The sequence below is a fragment of the Aspergillus niger genome (assembly GCF_000002855.4).
Source record: "Aspergillus niger supercontig An15".
Taxonomy (NCBI): Eukaryota; Fungi; Ascomycota; class Eurotiomycetes; order Eurotiales; family Aspergillaceae; genus Aspergillus; species Aspergillus niger.
In genome coordinates, this window is record NT_166530.1 from 566,409 (window position 1) to 583,869 (window position 17,461).

The window sequence follows — 17,461 nt, forward strand, 5'->3', positions numbered from 1 at the left end:
GCTAAGCTACCTCTTATCTTGTGTACTATTGGGCAAGAAGGGATTATCCATACTATGAGAACATGCAGTGCGAGTGAGCCGTTGTGTATCATGGATTGATATTTTTCCTAATATAAATAACCTTCGTGTACATGATATAGACCCATTCGCCTCAAAACACGCTGCAAAATCCCATAAAGAAATCCCAATAACAAGTCACCGGCATCTCAAGGTAAACTGTCTATCCGCTAATTCTGTGACTGAAACTGATGAACAATGGTAGCAGCCGCGCCTTCAAAAGTGATACCCCCCAAAATCATAAAAACAGGCACATCAACGCTAAATGTCTTGCCAATCCAGTTACGCACCTCAATGGCAGACAGCGAGTCGAGACCATACGAATGCATGGGTCGATGTAAATCCAGTTGGCCTTCTGGCACGCCCAACAGCGCCGTGATACGGGCAGCGAGTGCTTCGCTGACAAGCTCAGTGCGCTCATTGACTGACGTGGCGGCCGCCAATTTAGCAACAACATCCTTGGCTTGCCTCCCAGGCCTTGGACCGTGCACATTGTCCACATCCCCAGCCTCGCCAGCCGGCAATGGAATATGATGCATGTGCTGCCAGAACGGCTGGCTCAACACAAACGAGACTTCTTCAAGGTGGCCCCAGTGAGATGGTGGACGAATGCCGACAATGGGATGGCAGGTGCTTGGGTGCGTGGCCAATTTGTTGGATGGATCACAGAAGATTTCGAGTAGAGCCACAATGTCGCGGATATACGTAGGCGTGTATTTAGCCGTTTCGTGGATTTGTCGTCGTCCGGTTGCGTACTCGGCATTGGTGACTAGGTAGCCTGCGTCGGGTACAGCGCCGAGGTTGAAGGAGATGGCTCGCTGGCCTTGGGACACTCGATAGCGCGCCAGAGCATCTTGGTAAGTGTTTCCGGCATTATATGGTGCTAGAGAGCCGGTACCCAAAGTGCCCATGACGGATGATAGCATGATGAAGAAATCCATATTCGATGGAAGCATGGCGTGTAGGTTCCAGGATCCTTGTACCTTTGGCTGCAAGGTACCCTTCCAACTAGAGAGTGATAGTTCGGAGAATATGCCCTCCTAATAACCTTGTCAGTAATTTCCCTTAGCGTACAGTGGTTCATTGATCGATCTTACCTCCATGACCATGGCGGCTTGAATACATCCCTTGACTGGTGGCATAGTTGTTGAGTACTTGTCGAGTAGCGCTCGCAATGCACTGGGATTCGTGACGTCGCACGCTGGCATTTCACATCGGACACCGCGATCTTGGAATTCCAATGCCAAAGACTGCGCCTCGTGTGTCTTGGGACCGGATCTTGATAGAAGAACAAGATATTGAGCGCCATTATTAGCCAGCCATCTTGCTATGGATCGGCCGACGCCTCCAAGACCTCCTGAGATAATGTACGTCGCATTCGAGTCAATATAGTCTATCTTCTTGCGCATAGAGCGAACCTGAAAGAGCTATTAGTATATGTATATTCTAACATGCAAGGTATGCGTGAAATGAGTCTGTACTCACGTTGACCGTATCCGATTCTGTCAGTTGCACTACAGCAGCATCCGAGCTGGTAGACTGCTTCAAAAACGCCATTATTTCGTCCAGTCGCGAGATTGGAAACATAGGGACCTGGCCTCGTGAATCTAGAAGCAACTGCAAGATGGGTGTAGAAACAGCATATTCCAGAGACTCTTGCGACACCTGAAGCTCGTCGCTAGCCATGAAAGACACGTGAAGAGAAGACGAGCCAAAGCGAAATGCTGACTGGGATGCGTCATCGGAAACGAGCACCACTCGCCCATTCTTTTGCATCATGCCTCTGAAAGTCTGCTCTCCCAGTCCCTTTGCGACTGAGGTGGTGGCGAAGACAATATCAAATTTGGGCTGAAGGTCTGACCATGTCGAAGAAAAGGCGGTGCCCATAGCAGATGTCGGTATGATGTATTTTTCGGGGATATTGAATTTTTTAGAAGCCCGCTGACAATCTTCAATGCTGTCTGCTGTCAACCATATCTCCGCAACACCCTCATTTAAAAGCAAGCCTACTGCGGCTTCTCCTAAAACGCTGCAACCATCCATGACCAAAACACAATCGCGGTTTCGTACCCGACCTATATCCGACAGAGCATGATGAGCTGTCAAGACAGAAGGAATAGCCCAGCACGCGTCTTCAAAGGATAAATAATCTGGTAGCTTAACAGCGGATGAGGGCTGAACGGCAGCAACGGAGCGGAAACAGTTCTTGTGTACAGCAAAAACTCTATCCCCTTGTGCAAAAGAGGATCCAGGTAGTGTTTCTGTTACGATTCCACTGCAGAAGTTGCCAAGCTGAGTGCCCTTTGGAGCCAAACCTCGGGCGGCTAATTGGTCTTGATATTGAAGCGAGATAGCTCTGACGTTAATTGGCAACGCATCTTCAATAATTGGAGCCGGTACCTCGACCAGGTAGGGAATGCCGTTATTGTCTTCAGGGCAAGCCGCTGATAGCTCAAAGCTTGCATCGATGGCATTGGCAGAGGTCATTTGCCAGGGCAAAATGTTGGATTCCATATTGGCTTTCAGGTATCTCGCCTCGACAAGACGGCGAGTATGTAAGCAGCCATCTACCTCAATGTACTCTTGTTCGTATTCCTGAGATGGCTTCCGAGACAGCATCTCCCGTACAATCTGCTTGAGATGATGGATGTGGCCTGAGGTGCCATTGCGATTCATATCGAGGGCAACAGAGACCAGATGTAGACTATAGTTCTCGGCTCGCAATGTTCTTGAAAGACCATCAATTAGCCCATATTCTGGTGCTGCCGACGCTCCTCCTCCTGCGGAGACCCATAGCATGCCAGGACATGCCTGAGCAAGGACTTTCAAAACCGCCCAATCCTGCTCAGTCATTGAGCTGAGAAATGGTGCACCGTAGTCAACCAAAGCAATGCAAAGACGGTTTGAGCTGACGGCGAGACTCGTCGATGGTGCAAGCATGTTCGCGTCCACGATTTCAAGGGGCTCAGTAAACATGTCTTGTAAGGATGTAACCAGAGACGCGGCAAGAGATTGCTGTTGAGGGAAATTGTTCAGCTTGACGATGGTACCGCTATGATACGTTGGTGATGCAAGACTTCGCGGAACGGACGAAGGCACGTCCACAGCGGTAGAAATGACACAACCAAGCTGATGAGCTGGACCGTCAAAATCCTTGAATACCATGTCGACACCTGAAAAACCACAGCTTTGCAGAATCCTGCCCCAGCCTTCCGCGCTCCACAGCGGTGACAGCGGACGGTCAGCTTCTGGTCCAACCCACCATCCAGGGAAAAGACCAAAAATAAACCCAAGCGCCCAACCATCAGGCTGAAGAAACTCTGTCAGAATCAACTTGCCACCAGTCTTCATTGACTTTCTGACGTTACGGAACGTATTTTCTAGATCTGCGGTAATGTGAAGCACGGCGTTTGCCACGACAACATCATACGTCCCGTCAGAAACTCCCTGTTCGGAGAAGTCCTTCTCGATGTCAAGGGTTTGGAAAGACATTTGAGATTGATGATCGGAGAACTCATCTCGCGCCTTTTCCAAAAATGTCGCTGACACGTCTGTGAAGCAGTACTGTTCGCATCGAAGGGACCCAGGTGAGTTGGATGATTCTGTCACGCCAGAAGGGCCATTCATAGAAAGTGCGTTGATCAGATGGCGAGTTGCAGCTGCAGTGCCTCCACCCACTTCCAAGAATTTCATGCCGCCGTTCTGGTGGGCGAGCAGATCGACAAACGTTATTACTTGCTTCATGCATCTGTAGGTCATCAACTCGTCGTAGTACTCTCCGAGAAGCCCTGTCTGCATGAGACGGTCTAGAGGCGTTACACTACCCCTGAAGAACTCACCGAGATGCAAAGTCACTTCGGTGTAGAGACGTCCCACCCTGTTCGCAGACTTAACTCGATCACAGACCGTGTCAATGCTCTCAGTGAGCGCAGGCGATGCACCGAGGCGACCCTCTGTAACATGGTAATTTGCCCAATGCAAGTAGCGCCGCTTCCAGTCACCCTTACCAGAGTCTGCCGTAATGACTCTAGGATCAACAGATGCTAGAAGCGTATGTACAGAGTGGTTGATAAGTAAGGTCACGTCTTCGTAAAATGCCGTCAGATCTCCAGTTTCTGGGTGAATCTTGTGCAGATACTCGGAAAGCTGACAGTTGTCAAGCTTGTCTATAGCCGGCTTTTGCTCAACATTCATACAGAACTGCTTCGGGTCGGCCACAAAAGCGAGCGAAGAAGGTGTTGACGTAATGTTGGCCAGTTCAAAGTCTTGAAACCATACTCGTAGATCGTTGGCTGCGTCAACAGACACCGAGCCTCCCGCAACCGTAAATCCACGGCCAGTCACTGATGTAACTCTTGACAGGCAAGTTAGACGGTCGGTCTCCAGAGAGCTCAGCCCTGATGCAGACAACCAGAGACAACCAATGCGCGACGGCACGCTGGTTGCCATGGATGAACGACCGCCCGACGTCAAAGCTGTGAAGGCAAGATGCAAAATTGCGTCAAGAGATGCGGGATGAACAACATGCCCTTGATTAGGCGAGTTGTACAGGCTAGTCGTGGCCGTAGCATGCTTCAGAGTAGAGTGAATACGCTGTTCATCGCATCGGGCGAAGATAGGACCATACTCATATCCGGTTTCTTTGAGATATTCGTACATTTGCTTGGCTGAAATCTGCTGGCTGCATGCGCTGGCGTTGTCGAGAAGAGTCTTGGCCATGTTCTTCTGCTGTCGCGCTTCATGATCAGATAGCCATCCCTCTTCCTTCCCTCGATGGTGGATGGTGATGTGCCCTTGACAGTTTTCAGACCAGTCGTCATTGCCAAAAGTGCGAATAATAAATGAAAATTTGGATGCTGAAGAACGGTCTTGTGGTAGCTCCTCGCGAAGAGAAACTTGAGCCTCTGGTCCGTCGTTGGAGGCCGTGAAGTTTATTGGGGTCTTGAAATGAACATCTTCAAAAGTGAATGCATTCACGGCATACCCTTCTTCCTCACACAGTTCCTTACCTGCTTCTATGGCCATGACAAGCATTCCTGTTGCAGGATACAACGTCATACCATTAACGATATGATGTTCAACCCAAGGCATATCCGACAAGTCCATTTTCCAGTTCCAACGAGCATCTGAGCGATTCCAATCATTTGATCTGGTTCCATGGAAATCAGATGGTCGCTTAGATCTCTGCTTGTAGCTGCGACTTAGGCGACTATCGTGCCAGTATCGCTGTGAATGGTCAAAAGGATACTCTGGAAGAGTTGTCAACATACTTCGAGTCATCACGCTGCCTGACGGCTCGTTGATGGCTCTGAATTCGAGATTCACTCCTTCGCAGTGCAACTGGCCGAGGGTGCTCAGAAGTGTGTCCACGGCGCTTTTTTTTCTGAAAAGTACGGCATTGTATCCAAGCTGTCCGCGAGGGCTGGTCTCCAGGATGTCGCGTAGCGAGGACTTCAAGGTAGCATGGGGACCGATTTCGAGAAGTCCGTCTACTGCTGGGACCAACAGATGACTTTGGTCCAGCTTCTTCGTCACATCTTTGGCACCTTGGCGGCACATGACCGACACAGCTTGAGAGAACTGCACTGGCGATACCATGTTGGATGCCCAGTATGACGCTTCTGCGACGGAAGCGTCGCTAACGACTTTGCCAGTCACGCTGGATACCATGGGAATTTCAGATGAGAACGGCACCATGTCGTTGGCATCCGCATAGGCATTGATCATGGACACATAATCAACTGCAATGCTATCCATATGTCTCGAATGATAAGCAACTTTGACGCGAAGCTTGCGGGCGAAGATCTTCTGTTCCTCCAGAACACCCTGAAGATAGTCAATGGCAGCATCGTCTCCGGAAAGAGTAATGCTTTGGGGGCTGTTTATACAAGCAACGGAGACGCTTGAAGCGACGTGGCCATGGGCAGAGAGTAGCTCTTTTCCAGAGGCCTCAGATAATCCCACGGCCATCATAGCACCAGAGACGCGCTCCCCGGAATCGGCCAAATGGCCATCACGATCCAGTTTGGCCGAACACACCCCTCTAAAGTACGCCAATCTCCAGGCTAACTCTAGTGAAATGTGGCCGCTGGCGTATGCTGCAGCAATCTCACCGGACGAGTGTCCAACAACAGCAGCGGGCCTGACCCCAAATCGCCGAAGCAAGTTGACTAAAGCAACTTGCAAAATAGTGCACAACGACTGACTGAGCTCCGGATTGTCAATGTCATTGGACGGGTCTGGGTACACGATGTGGTTAACAACAGACCAGGCGCATCCTAGGCTTCGCAGATATGCGTCAGCCTGCACCAACTCTGTTCTGAAACTCCCGTAGCAAGCTAACTCTCGGCCCATGCCCTGCCACTGTGCTCCTTGTCCGCTGAAGACAAAGCCGATTCGTGGTGGCGACTTTGCCTGCGCAGAAACCGGTGTTGACATGAGCGAGGAGATGTTTTCGAAATCTTCAATCGTGTTCATCAAAGCAAATGACCTCCATTGTAGATGACTTCGATGTGTATCTAATGTGTAGGCAAGGTTGGCCATCAGATTTGTAATATCATTCGTAGCATCGATAGACTCTTTCCCACCCTGCTGCCGTAGTTGCTGGTATTTCTGTAACAGTTGCTTGATAGGAGAATATCCAGTACTGTACTGCTTAATGATTCTGCCAATACCGTCCTTGTCTGATGCAGACCACACAAAGAGTCTTTGTACGTTTTCTTGTCGTGGCGGCGTCAGTGCAGGACTCAATGGCATCTTGTCGGACTGTTCCCGAAGTTGAGGTGGGCGCTTCGCCGTATTATGTTTGCCGTTGAGGCCACGAATCCGAAGATAATTATAGGCGTCGTCAATAACGACATGCGCATTGGCACCTCCGTATCCAAACGAATTGACAGAGGCTCTGCGGAGACCATTTGCTGGCCAAGGACGTGCCTTTTGTGGAAACTGAGAGAAAAGGACTTACGTGAGCCAGCAGTACATTTGCAAAGATGGCAACTTCTAGAGCAAGACTTACGGAAATATTCAGAAACTCAACGTCAATTTTGGGATTGACTTTCTGAAAGTTGGCATTGGGAGGGATAATCCCCTTTTCCAAGACGAGAACAGCCTTGATCAAGCCAGCCAGTCCACTGGCGCCTTCCAAATGACCAACATTCGACTTGATGGCACCGCTAGATAATTTGTCAGTCAACGATGTTACAGAGGATGTAGTGATGGGCAGAGGTGCTTACACATAAATAGGGTCGTCGTTGGAGCGATGCCGCATGAAAGCCATGCCAATTGCTTGAGCCTCGCGAGGGTCTCCAGCAGGCGTTCCAGTTCCATGAGCCTCGAAGAATCTTGTGTGCTCCATTGAAAGACGAGCCTGCTCATATGTTCTCTTGATGAGCTCTTCTTGAGCCTTGCGGTTTGGTTGTGTAATGCCAGGAGTGCGACCGTCTTCATTGCAAGCTGTCGCGCGGATGACAGCGCGGATCGTGTTACCGTCTCTAACAGCATCTGATACTCGCTTGAGAACAGTGACAGCGAGACCCTCGCCTCTAGCATATCCATTTGCTCTCTCATCGAAGGAATAGCAGCAGCTGTCTGGTGACAAGAACTTGACATTGGACATCCAAACGTAGGGCTCAGGCGCACTCGCCATATTGGAGCCAGCAACCAATGCCTGCGGCCAATTAGTCATGATTTCATGGAACGATGAGGCATGAAGTCTTAGACGCACCATGGAGCAATTGCCGTTTCTCAGTGCGGCGCAGGCTGTGTCCAAGGCCATGGCGGAACTAGAACATGCAGAATCGACGGCCATGCTAGGCCCGCGAAAGTTGAAGAACCAGCTGATTCTATTGGCAAGCATGCTGAGACCAAATCCTAGTGCTGCATAGGGAGGAGGAACCTCGGCGCTGCGAACAAGTTGCAACATGTAGTCCATTCCAAAAGAGCCGCAGTAAACGGCTGTCGGCGAGCCGTTGACATGTTCCATCGGGATACCAGCTGTGAATGTATACGTAAGCGGTCTCATCGTTGCACTGGTGGGATCTGAGGCTTTCTTACCATTTTCCAGCGCGTGGTAGGAGGCTTCTAGTAACAGTCTTTGCATGGGATCCATAGACGCTGCCTCAGTAGGCGCAATCGAGAAGAAGCCGGCATCGAATTCGGCAAGATCGCCTTTGATAAAATGACCGCCTTTTAGGGGCATCTACAACAGTTAGTGCCACTGTGCAAATGCGCATTGTTAGGATTCGAGTCAGGGTAAAACTTTACAGTGTTTGGCCGCGATCGTTGATCGTAGAAACCATCGACATTGACACGATCAGCTGGAAACTCGGTCATTGCACAGCGTCGTTGCAGCATCATATCCCATAGGGCTTCTGGAGTAGTTGCATCTTGTGGAAACTTCAACGAGAAGCCACAAATAGCGATGTCATTGCTGTCAATGCCGTCCAGCTCCGGCAAGGTAGTAGTAGGGTCCTCCATTTTGCCCAACGATTATGAAATATTACGAGCGCGGCGGCTCTGAAAATATATGTACAGAAGAAGAAAGAAAATAGCAATGGAAATATGAATCGCCTCAGTCGGCGATATCCCGCGGTTGTACCCCAAGTCTGTAGCCCGCAGGCAGGGCACAACTAATATACGCCAGGTGCCAAACGAAAGCGGTGGATAGTGACCGCATGGGCTAAAGTAGAAGGTTGGCAGCAAGGTGAAATGGAAGAGGCGCGGAGATTGACAAAGGTAATACAGATAGTGCAAAAGCTCATTAACATAACATCTGTGCAAGTAGCTAAATACATTGGGAGCCTCCATAATACGTCGTTGGCTGTCAGCCCAAGGCGTCCATGTCAGGACGAGGCGCGGCCAATCGCACGTCGCATCATATGAACGGCCTCGGTCAGCTTGGATTGTCGAGGAAACTCGTGACCACCTTCATGAACGGACACAAAGGTTTGCGACGGATCGCATAAGCTAGCCATATTAGCCCCACCGGTCGGAGCAATCAAATCATTCTGGCCCCAGATATGCGCAGTGGGCAGTTTAAGACACCCTGGGGTGGGAGCAAGGCTGAGCTGAGCGAGTTCGGCGCCGCTGGAGGCAGTGGAAAAGAAGACGGCAAAGCGGAACGGCAGCGGTTTCCCTTGTTGCCAAAGCTGTAAGAGGTACAGACCAACCAGAACGGCCCCCGCCGAGAATGCCACCACACCGTCGAAGGGCCCCTGGTCGTCGACGTAGCTGCTTAACTGGTCCAGGGCCACAAGGAGCGTGGCGGGGTCATCTGGATTGTAGAATGCGTAGAAAGCTTGATCGGCAGGCGTTGCCAGGCTTTCTATTCCTGTATAGCAGTTAGCGAAGCAGTTAATATCTCTTTTTCATTATGAGCCGTACCTTCAGCCATGGGAGCCTGCAGAGTGCCTTCGACAAACTCAAATTCATGGTCATCTTCTAGCTCGTGGATGAGTGGGGCTGTGGTGGGTGCTAGTTTAGCGTACTGGAATTGCCCAGAAGAACGGGGGGTCGAGAGTCAACCTTACCGGTCTGCAGCTTCATTATCTGTGACGCAACGTAGTGTTAGACCGGATCTGTTTCTGCTTATTCGTAAAGGGCTAGGCCTGCGGAACGCAAGTTGGCCCGCCCACAATCCAGAGGAACAATAAAGAACTAACTTACAGCACTGTTGGTGCCATTACCATGAAGGCAAATGATCCGCATTGCGCGGGTTTCGGTGATGCAAGTGGACGTAAGTTAGTCTTGAGAGTTGGGAGACCGACGCCACGCTTTAGTGCCAAGTGTCACTTGGAAAGGCAATTATTGTGCAGCAAGGTATAGCATTTTATAAACGATCATACGCAACATATATTGCGGTTTAGCTCGGTGCTTTTATCAACACATCCACTCTGCACGCTAACGTATTTCACGAGTGAGTGTGACACTTCCGTTAGCGCGCCTTATATGTAACTGAAAATTCAAGTATATGAATGAGACCTATAAATCGGAAGATATATGTTCTCTAGATTTAATAGCACCTATAGTGAGACTATACGTACAATCCTCATTACGATATTTTTATTACATTCAGAGATATACTAGAGTTAGATGTCCTGATCTACTTAATAAGTCGTCCTTCTATAGGAATGTAATTTTCTGATTGATACAGGCTCTTATACTTAGCCAGCGGGCAGGACTTGGTAAAAGGTGTCAGACTCGCTTGTGAAACTAGTAGTTACGTTAAGTTGCCTTAGGCTGATATAACTAGTTAACAAGTAGTTAGTTAACTACGTGCCGCGTCGTTGAAACATCAGGTAGTAGAACGTTCTCCGGGCCAAGAAGTCCTTACACATCAATATAAACTTAATTATCTTCCTAGACAAGCTAGCAGGGATATTGATCCTAGCGTTTCAGGCGGCACGTACTAACAAAACACCACGGGGAACCGTAGTATTATTAGTACAGTAATACATCGCTATCATGGGCGGATCAACAAGGCTGGCCAGCGGCATGATTGGCCCCGTGCGTCCGTGTCTTTGCTGATCCTTTTGGGGGCCGGACCGTAAGCCTGCAGACAAACACAGCCTTTCAGGGTATCCCGCCCCCTCCTTGTCATCAGAATGTTGCTGTGTTCATTCACCAGCAATGCAGGAATGCAACTAGCCTCCGCTCACTCTTACCCTACGAAAATTAGTAGCGTCTCCAAGGCTCTTTTTTGAGGGGAACAACCATGACCACCTGCCCGCCGCTGGCGGGTTGTCTGCCTCTCAACCCCACCTATCTCAATGAGGGCAAATCTCACATTGAACCGCTGCCTAAGGGTTGAAGGTCATAGGTGGCCAACACCCCAAATTTGACTCACTATTAAGCGAATATTGGTCGCCTAAAGTACCTCGTTACGGTTTCTACCTGTACTGTCTACACATGTCGCAACAACCCGCTATCTTACCGCGCTCTGCGGCGCACGATAACAGTCCCGGAAGTATCAGGGGTTTCTTCATTTTCATCACTATCATTACTATCCTCTCTATTTCGCTTCGTTTCTGGTCACGATGCATCCGCAGCAACGCAGGACTCGGTGCTGGGAGACATACTCAGCGTCTGTGGTGGGATGATTGGGCCGCTTTAGCAGCCGTGGTAAGTGACTTTGTGATGGATCTTCCAAAAGCCCAAAAGCCCAAAGGGGTGAGATGAAGAAGAAGAGCTAAACAATAAATACTACGAGCTATGCAAAATGCTAACTTCATTTCCATGGCAGCCCTGGATCCTCGGCCTCTGCGGAGTGGCATTTGCTATGGGCTTCTATGGCCTCGGCCACCACGCTCAGTTTGTCGATTCAAAGGATCTAGCCATCTTCCTTAGACTGTTGTATGCAGTATACTACGTCTACGATATCGGCCTCTTTTTCACCAAGCTCTCTGCCATTCTGTTTCTCTCGCGCATCTTTCCCTGGCACGCAAACTCCAAGTGGTTCAACTACACCATTGTGGCTACCCACTGCCTCAACTGTGCATGGTTGGTCGGAATCATTTTTGGTACCACATTTATGTGCAATCCCGTGCAGAAGGGCTGGAATCCCACATTACCTGGGCACTGCGGTACCACCAGCGCCCTTTGGCTTGGAAGCGCAATACCCAGCGTCATCATTGACCTCATCATCCTGCTGCTGCCCGTGCCAAAGATCTGGTCCCTGCAAATGACCACCACGCGCAAACTGGGCATCATTGGAGTCTTCGTTATTGGTTACAGGTAAAGTGTTGGACTGTGGCAATAATTATCGCGTCATGACACTAACTAAGAACAAACAAACAGTGTCATTGTCGTTTCCCTTGGCCGACTCACTACAGTTCTGCTGACTGGTAGTTCCTTGAACTCGGATATTACCTGTACGTCAGAAGTCTCCGATACCCAATACTCCTGTCCTGTACCTAATATGTTCATTCTTTATAGACACGGTTGTTCATCTGGCCTACTGGGTTGGTGCCGAGGCGCCCATCACTATGCTGTGTATTTGCCTGCCGCCCATGACTACTCTGGGCCGGTATCTAGCCAACAACTACTTTTCCAAGATATCCAGCAGAGTTCAGTCTCTGTTTAGCACCATTAAGGGCAGCAGAGGCACTGTGGCATCACGGAGTTACTCCGCACCGGATTCGCAATCCCAAAGTATTGCGATGCACAGGAGCTCCATGAAAAAGAGCGTTGACAATGACGGCCACAGCCTAGAGTCACAGGAGAGCTCTGCGCATTTATTCCCCCACGAAGACGCCAATTACTATGCTGGCGCTAGAGCCAATGTTTCTTACCCTCGCTCGGGTACTCATGGTACAAGCCCGCTTCCGAACTCTGGCGACACTGGCATTCGTGTAGACAGCATCGTGACTGTCACGCAACGTGTGAGGAAATAATTGACTTTGGAGACTGTACTCGTTGTCCTTATGTAAATGTATAATATTTTCGTTACCTTCTCATTTCTTCCTCCGTATGACCGTAATCGCATTGATCTCTTGATGGCTTAGGAGTTTATATATAATGGTGTCAAAATCTTGTTATACCACTGCGCCCAGCTTGAACCTGCCTTGCACTGTATGCTAAGTTACATTGAAGTCCTCTCATGGATTCTACATCTTAAGGATGTTTATCAGATAATAATGTCTTCAAATACCGTCTTCATTCAATTAAACTACCATTACTATTCGTCCTTGCTGATCCATCGCTTGGTGTCGCCATTGATCTGATCTAGCAGCGAAACCCATCTATAACCAGCAACCGTGTGTGCAATGCCAACAAGTTCAGACTTTCCCATAACTGACACAGCTTCTTTCCACGTAGCGTCATCGAGTGGCGTCTTAAGGTCGGTTAAAATGCGACCGAGGCGATACGCCATGGCCTCTTCGGCGGACAGATCCGCGGGGACTTTTCCGGCCAAGGCGTCCTCAAACTGCTCATGAGAAAGGCCGCATTTCGAGCCGATCTTGCGATGACAGTAGTCGACATAGGGCACATCCAGCACCGAGGAGAGGCCAAGGATAGCCAGCTCTCTATTGCGAGGCTTGACGGTTCCGGGCGCATACAGTGTCTTTGCCATTTCGAAGAATTGGCCGACGAAGGCCGGATTGTAGCTGTATTGAACGGTTAGCTTCGGTGAATTTTAATTTAAGGAATGTGTGTATTAGTTTGCTCAGCGCCAGCCCAGGCAACTTGGCAAATAGGGCTTAGCGAGCGCGAGCTCTCGTGCCGCAATGATTTCCTATCAGTGGAAAGCAGGCTGCCATACCTCAGCGATGCGTAACATCCAAGTAAAGAGCTGCCGTCTTCTTCAACCCACTGGAAAGGGATGTCATTTTGATGCATCACTGTCAACGCATCCTGGATGGTTTGTTTGGAAGCAGCGTGCTCCTTCTCGTCGTAGGGAAAGCGATGGGTCATGGTGAATGCGCGGTGATCCTGTCTCTGTCTCTTTGGTTTGTGATGTATAAAGGTCAACTGTACCAAGGAAAAAGACGGATGTCTATACACTGCGCAAGGCTTACACCTGTTGGTTTCGCAAAGCCTACCTCGGCTGACTGACTAGATGTGCTGCGGAATGTGTACTGCTGCCTGGCTAACTGCTACTCTGTTTCTTGGGGGACAAATGCACCGGTAGCGGTTAGTTTGGGGGCGAGAATAGATGAGTATGATCATTCTTTGCGATATACCTAGCCAAGGATCTCAGAGGCTCTGAGGTGATCTTGGGGCGCCTAATCCCTCGATTGCACGCTGTCAACCTTGTAACGAACTACATTAGTCTCCTTCCTGTTCAGGTAAAGATGTTCACATCTCCACCGGTTTTGTATGTGAAAAATAACATCAGAATTCCTTAACCAACTTGCTATATTAGACCTCTAGTAGGTATATACTCTACTACCAGTGAGACAGAGACACACGCAACCATCTAATTATTTGAAATAACAGCTTTTCGTCTTGCCTTTGACTGCATAAATAATGTGTAAATTCAATTCCCTTAAAAAGATGGGAAAGCATATGATAATAGTAGGATTATATAGAGAATAATATTTTCATGCTTCTAATAGTCCATCGCCCTGATCTTTACATATTGAATAGGCACGCGAGACACGCTGACATAGCAGGTAGAAGAGACAGATAGGAGGCTAATCTAAAAAGTTATCTAAATCTTTACTATACAAAACAAGCGGGGTGGTATATTACCGCTATTTTAGCGTCTGGGCTCAATCTAGCATTTCCCACGGTTGACAGGGTGCAATCGAGGGGTTGGATCAGGCGGATCTTGGGGGGCGGACCCTGACCCGTGACGGGCCAATTGGCCGAGAGTGTAAAAGTACCCGTGGAGTTGTAGTGATTGTCAACTGTCAAAAGAAAAACCAAAGAACCAAAAAGCAAAATAAAGCAATATAGTAGGAGTACGGAATATTTCAAACCGGAGGATCAATTAACTCATGGCATCTCTTGAATAGATACAATACTTCTATCTTACTATACTTTCGCCTTGTCTGTGCTCGAGATCAGTATCAATCACTTCCACCTATCTAATATTAAGACTGACTCAATTCTTATCATCAGCTCATTTACAAAGTACGTATTCATGCATCCACCCTTGCATGCCCGCAGGCAATCAATTTTAAGCGAGCCCGCTGAGGGGAGTGAGAGGCTCGGCATATCAATCCGTCCACAGTCCAAACATGATGACTCCGGCAAACCTCCGAGAAGTCTGCAGGGGTCGAGAGGCTGGCATGATTGGTGGGGGGCCTTAACAGTGTATGAGAAGCTGAAATCACCCCTCACCAGCCATATGCCTACGGTGTATGTCGGACACCTGATGACTCTCAGTAGAACTAGTATACCGACCGTAATCCCCCAGCAGGCTGACGTGGCACGGGCCGCACGAGGGGCCAACCACTGATTTCGGCGAGCGGTTTGCGAAGCCGTAATACCATACTTACCTCTTTCCTACTCTGCCCCGTGGAGAATATCACTTCCCTTTTCGATATACTACTATCAGCGCGGTAAGTACTAGTCTATGTGGAGTATAAGCCGAAAGGTCTAATATAGCGTTATACTAAGTTACCTAATACTCACTAGCTGGACGAGCCAGCCATCGTCGGGTAGTTTACTACTCCACTTGAAGCTGGCTGTGCTCTAGGCATGAATCGAAGAGTTGACGCTATTAGACAATGCGTTAATATCATTTCACATGCAGTGGGGTCTGTACAAAAACAATTTGGGTCTGCCTGCAGTCATGTCAGCCCGGAGCCTCGTTGTTGCAAGGCAGATTTAGCAAGCTATCCGTTCATCAGCTGCTCAAACTTGCGCCGCATTCTCAGTAACTCGCCAAGCTCCCTGCAAGCTCAGAATCAGCTCTGAACACTGTCTCCCCAAGTATACCCTGCATATTAGTAGAACACCATCCATGTAAATTGACACTAGGAATAATCTCATGTCAGTAACGAGGATTAATAACCTATCATAGATTTCACCACAAAATGACATCGTCACAACCGCCTTTGAACATTGTTGTAGTAAGCTTTACCTACGCTTCCAGTTACACGGAACCAAGGCATCGTTGACAACTCATGTTTCGCAGATCGGAGGCTCTCTGGCGGGACTAATGACCGCCGTGGCACTGAAGCGAAACGGGCATAATGTGACAGTCATTGAAAAGGAAGACAATGAACGCGAAAGCCACATGGCTGGCGTTTGTCTAGGACTCGATGCTGTGGAATTCCTCGAGAAATACGATCGCGTTCAGAGCATCTTCTCTCACCAGTCGCGTCGTATTCAGGCCCTTGTGGGCGACGACAAGCTGAAGACCTTTGTCAATGGCCGTCGAGAAATCACAAACTGGGATACCATGTACTACCGGCTTCGTTGTAACTTTGGTGGCTATGCAAGCGATACCTACCCTACATCCCCTTTGCCCTCTCCAGAAGATGGCCAGGGTGTGTATCTTGCTCAAACGGAGGTTCTCGATATTCAACGTGAAATACAACCTGACGACGACGATGACAGCGACGAGAAGAAGACGACAATGAGCCTCACGTTGCTGGACCGCAAATCAGGAGACAAGGCCACTATGCAGGCCGACCTGGTGATTGGTGCAGACGGCCCGGATTCTTTTGTGCGGAAGAAGTACCAAGGCCACGTTGAGCGGAAATACGTTGGCTACATTGCTTGGAGGGGCACTGTCCCGGAGAGTGAGGTGTCGGAAGAAACCCGTCACCTCTTCAGACGCAGCGTCACTGTGTATATGATGGACAAACAGCACTGCATCGTGTACACCATCCCCGGCAAGAACGGATCGCTGGAGCCCGGCGAAAGGTATCTCAACTTCCTCTGGTACACAAACGAGACGAAGGAATCCTTGGACGAAATCTTAAAGGACGGCCTCGACGGCCATCGCCATCACAACATTGTCCCGTCCGGTCGTGTGCGACAAGATATCTGGGCTGAACGAACAAGGCAAGCCAAGGCCCTGCCACTCAGCAAGCCAATGCTGGAGATCTTTCTGAAGATCCAGCGTCCTTTTATTCAGGTCATTACCGACTTCTGCTCACATCAGGCAGCCTTTGAAGATGGCAAGGTCCTGCTGGTTGGCGACGGACTGTCGCTGTTCCGTCCGCACACAGCCTTCAGCGGCACCCAGGCGGCGTTTCATGCCCTCCGCACGGCTGAGTTCGTCAATGGCAAGACAACCCTGCAACAGTGGGAGAGCAAGGTCCTTAGGTACTCGCGGCTGCACTACCTGCAGAGCAACTGGTATGGAGACTTTTATCAATACCCCATGTCGTCGGCCCTCGTGGCTGCTGTGCGCTACTGGATTATGTGCGGCGTTGATCGCGTCTTGTCCTGGTACAACGGCGAAGCTCCGCTCTTGCGCACAAGCACATTCAAGAGTGAAGCGTACGACGACGAATAAATTAGGCCGAGGAATAGCCTCATTCTATTAGGGAGGTGTCGTTCCACCCCATACTGGACGTCTACAGTAACTAGGAGGTCAAGTAGGTGGGATGAGTATCTCAACGGAAATTGTGAAGTTGACACAGGCATCGGTTACTAGGAAAATGGACATTGACATAATAGCCAATAACCTCATGTTTAGTTAGCTTTGTATATAACCATATATTAATCAGCAATACTTTCTACAATTCAAGTTTCGGACCTGTATAAATGATTTGGATTTTTGACATTTATATTTCCCTTTTTGCCATTTATTTTTATCATTCTAATTATCTTTCTCTCTGTTATTGACCTGTTGACCTGTTGACATGTTCAATCTCTCTTACATCATCTGATCTGAAGCAAGCAGGGAGTTATGCACAGTGTTGGACCACGCGGTGCGAGTGAGCCGCTCAGGCTGTTTGAACCTTGCAGTCGCGCAATGATGCCCGATTTTGGCGAGGTGTCT

The 17,461-nt window shown here is 49.2% G+C and overlaps 6 protein-coding genes across 6 annotated transcripts; 2 read left to right on the plus strand and 4 right to left on the minus strand.

Annotated features, from left to right (window-relative positions):
• Positions 1-227: 227 nt before the first annotated feature.
• An15g02130 (uncharacterized protein) lies at positions 228-8,532 on the minus strand (the record flags this gene model as incomplete). Its single annotated transcript, XM_001396715.1, has 8 exons — positions 228-1,097; positions 1,155-1,475; positions 1,543-7,002; positions 7,073-7,229; positions 7,290-7,723; positions 7,781-8,049; positions 8,110-8,254; positions 8,320-8,532. 8 exons carry the CDS (start codon positions 8,530-8,532, stop codon positions 228-230), a joined length of 7,869 nt encoding a protein of 2,622 aa, XP_001396752.1.
• Positions 8,533-8,684: 152 nt separating this feature from the next.
• On the minus strand, positions 8,685-9,762 carry An15g02140 (uncharacterized protein; the record flags this gene model as incomplete). The annotated part of the gene is made up of 5 exons (XM_001396716.3): positions 8,685-8,827; positions 8,924-9,385; positions 9,439-9,516; positions 9,585-9,603; positions 9,721-9,762. 5 exons carry the CDS (start codon positions 9,760-9,762, stop codon positions 8,685-8,687), a joined length of 744 nt encoding a protein of 247 aa, XP_001396753.3.
• A 1,510-nt stretch (positions 9,763-11,272) lies between these two features.
• Positions 11,273-12,446, plus strand: An15g02150 (uncharacterized protein; the record flags this gene model as incomplete). Its single annotated transcript, XM_001396717.3, has 3 exons — positions 11,273-11,787; positions 11,851-11,924; positions 11,989-12,446. The coding sequence occupies 3 exons, from the start codon at positions 11,273-11,275 to the stop codon at positions 12,444-12,446; spliced, it is 1,047 nt and encodes a 348-aa protein (XP_001396754.3).
• A 284-nt stretch (positions 12,447-12,730) lies between these two features.
• Positions 12,731-13,467, minus strand: An15g02160 (uncharacterized protein; the record flags this gene model as incomplete). Its single annotated transcript, XM_059744522.1, has 2 exons — positions 12,731-13,160; positions 13,316-13,467. 2 exons carry the CDS (start codon positions 13,465-13,467, stop codon positions 12,731-12,733), a joined length of 582 nt encoding a protein of 193 aa, XP_059602463.1.
• Positions 13,468-14,571: 1,104 nt separating this feature from the next.
• An15g02170 (hypothetical protein) lies at positions 14,572-15,468 on the minus strand (the record flags this gene model as incomplete). The annotated part of the gene is made up of 3 exons (XM_059744523.1): positions 14,572-15,006; positions 15,136-15,195; positions 15,364-15,468. The coding sequence occupies 3 exons, from the start codon at positions 15,466-15,468 to the stop codon at positions 14,572-14,574; spliced, it is 600 nt and encodes a 199-aa protein (XP_059602464.1).
• A 71-nt stretch (positions 15,469-15,539) lies between these two features.
• An15g02180 (uncharacterized protein) lies at positions 15,540-16,972 on the plus strand (the record flags this gene model as incomplete). The annotated part of the gene is made up of 3 exons (XM_059744524.1): positions 15,540-15,575; positions 15,641-15,999; positions 16,090-16,972. The coding sequence occupies 3 exons, from the start codon at positions 15,540-15,542 to the stop codon at positions 16,970-16,972; spliced, it is 1,278 nt and encodes a 425-aa protein (XP_059602465.1).
• Positions 16,973-17,461: the final 489 nt, after the last annotated feature.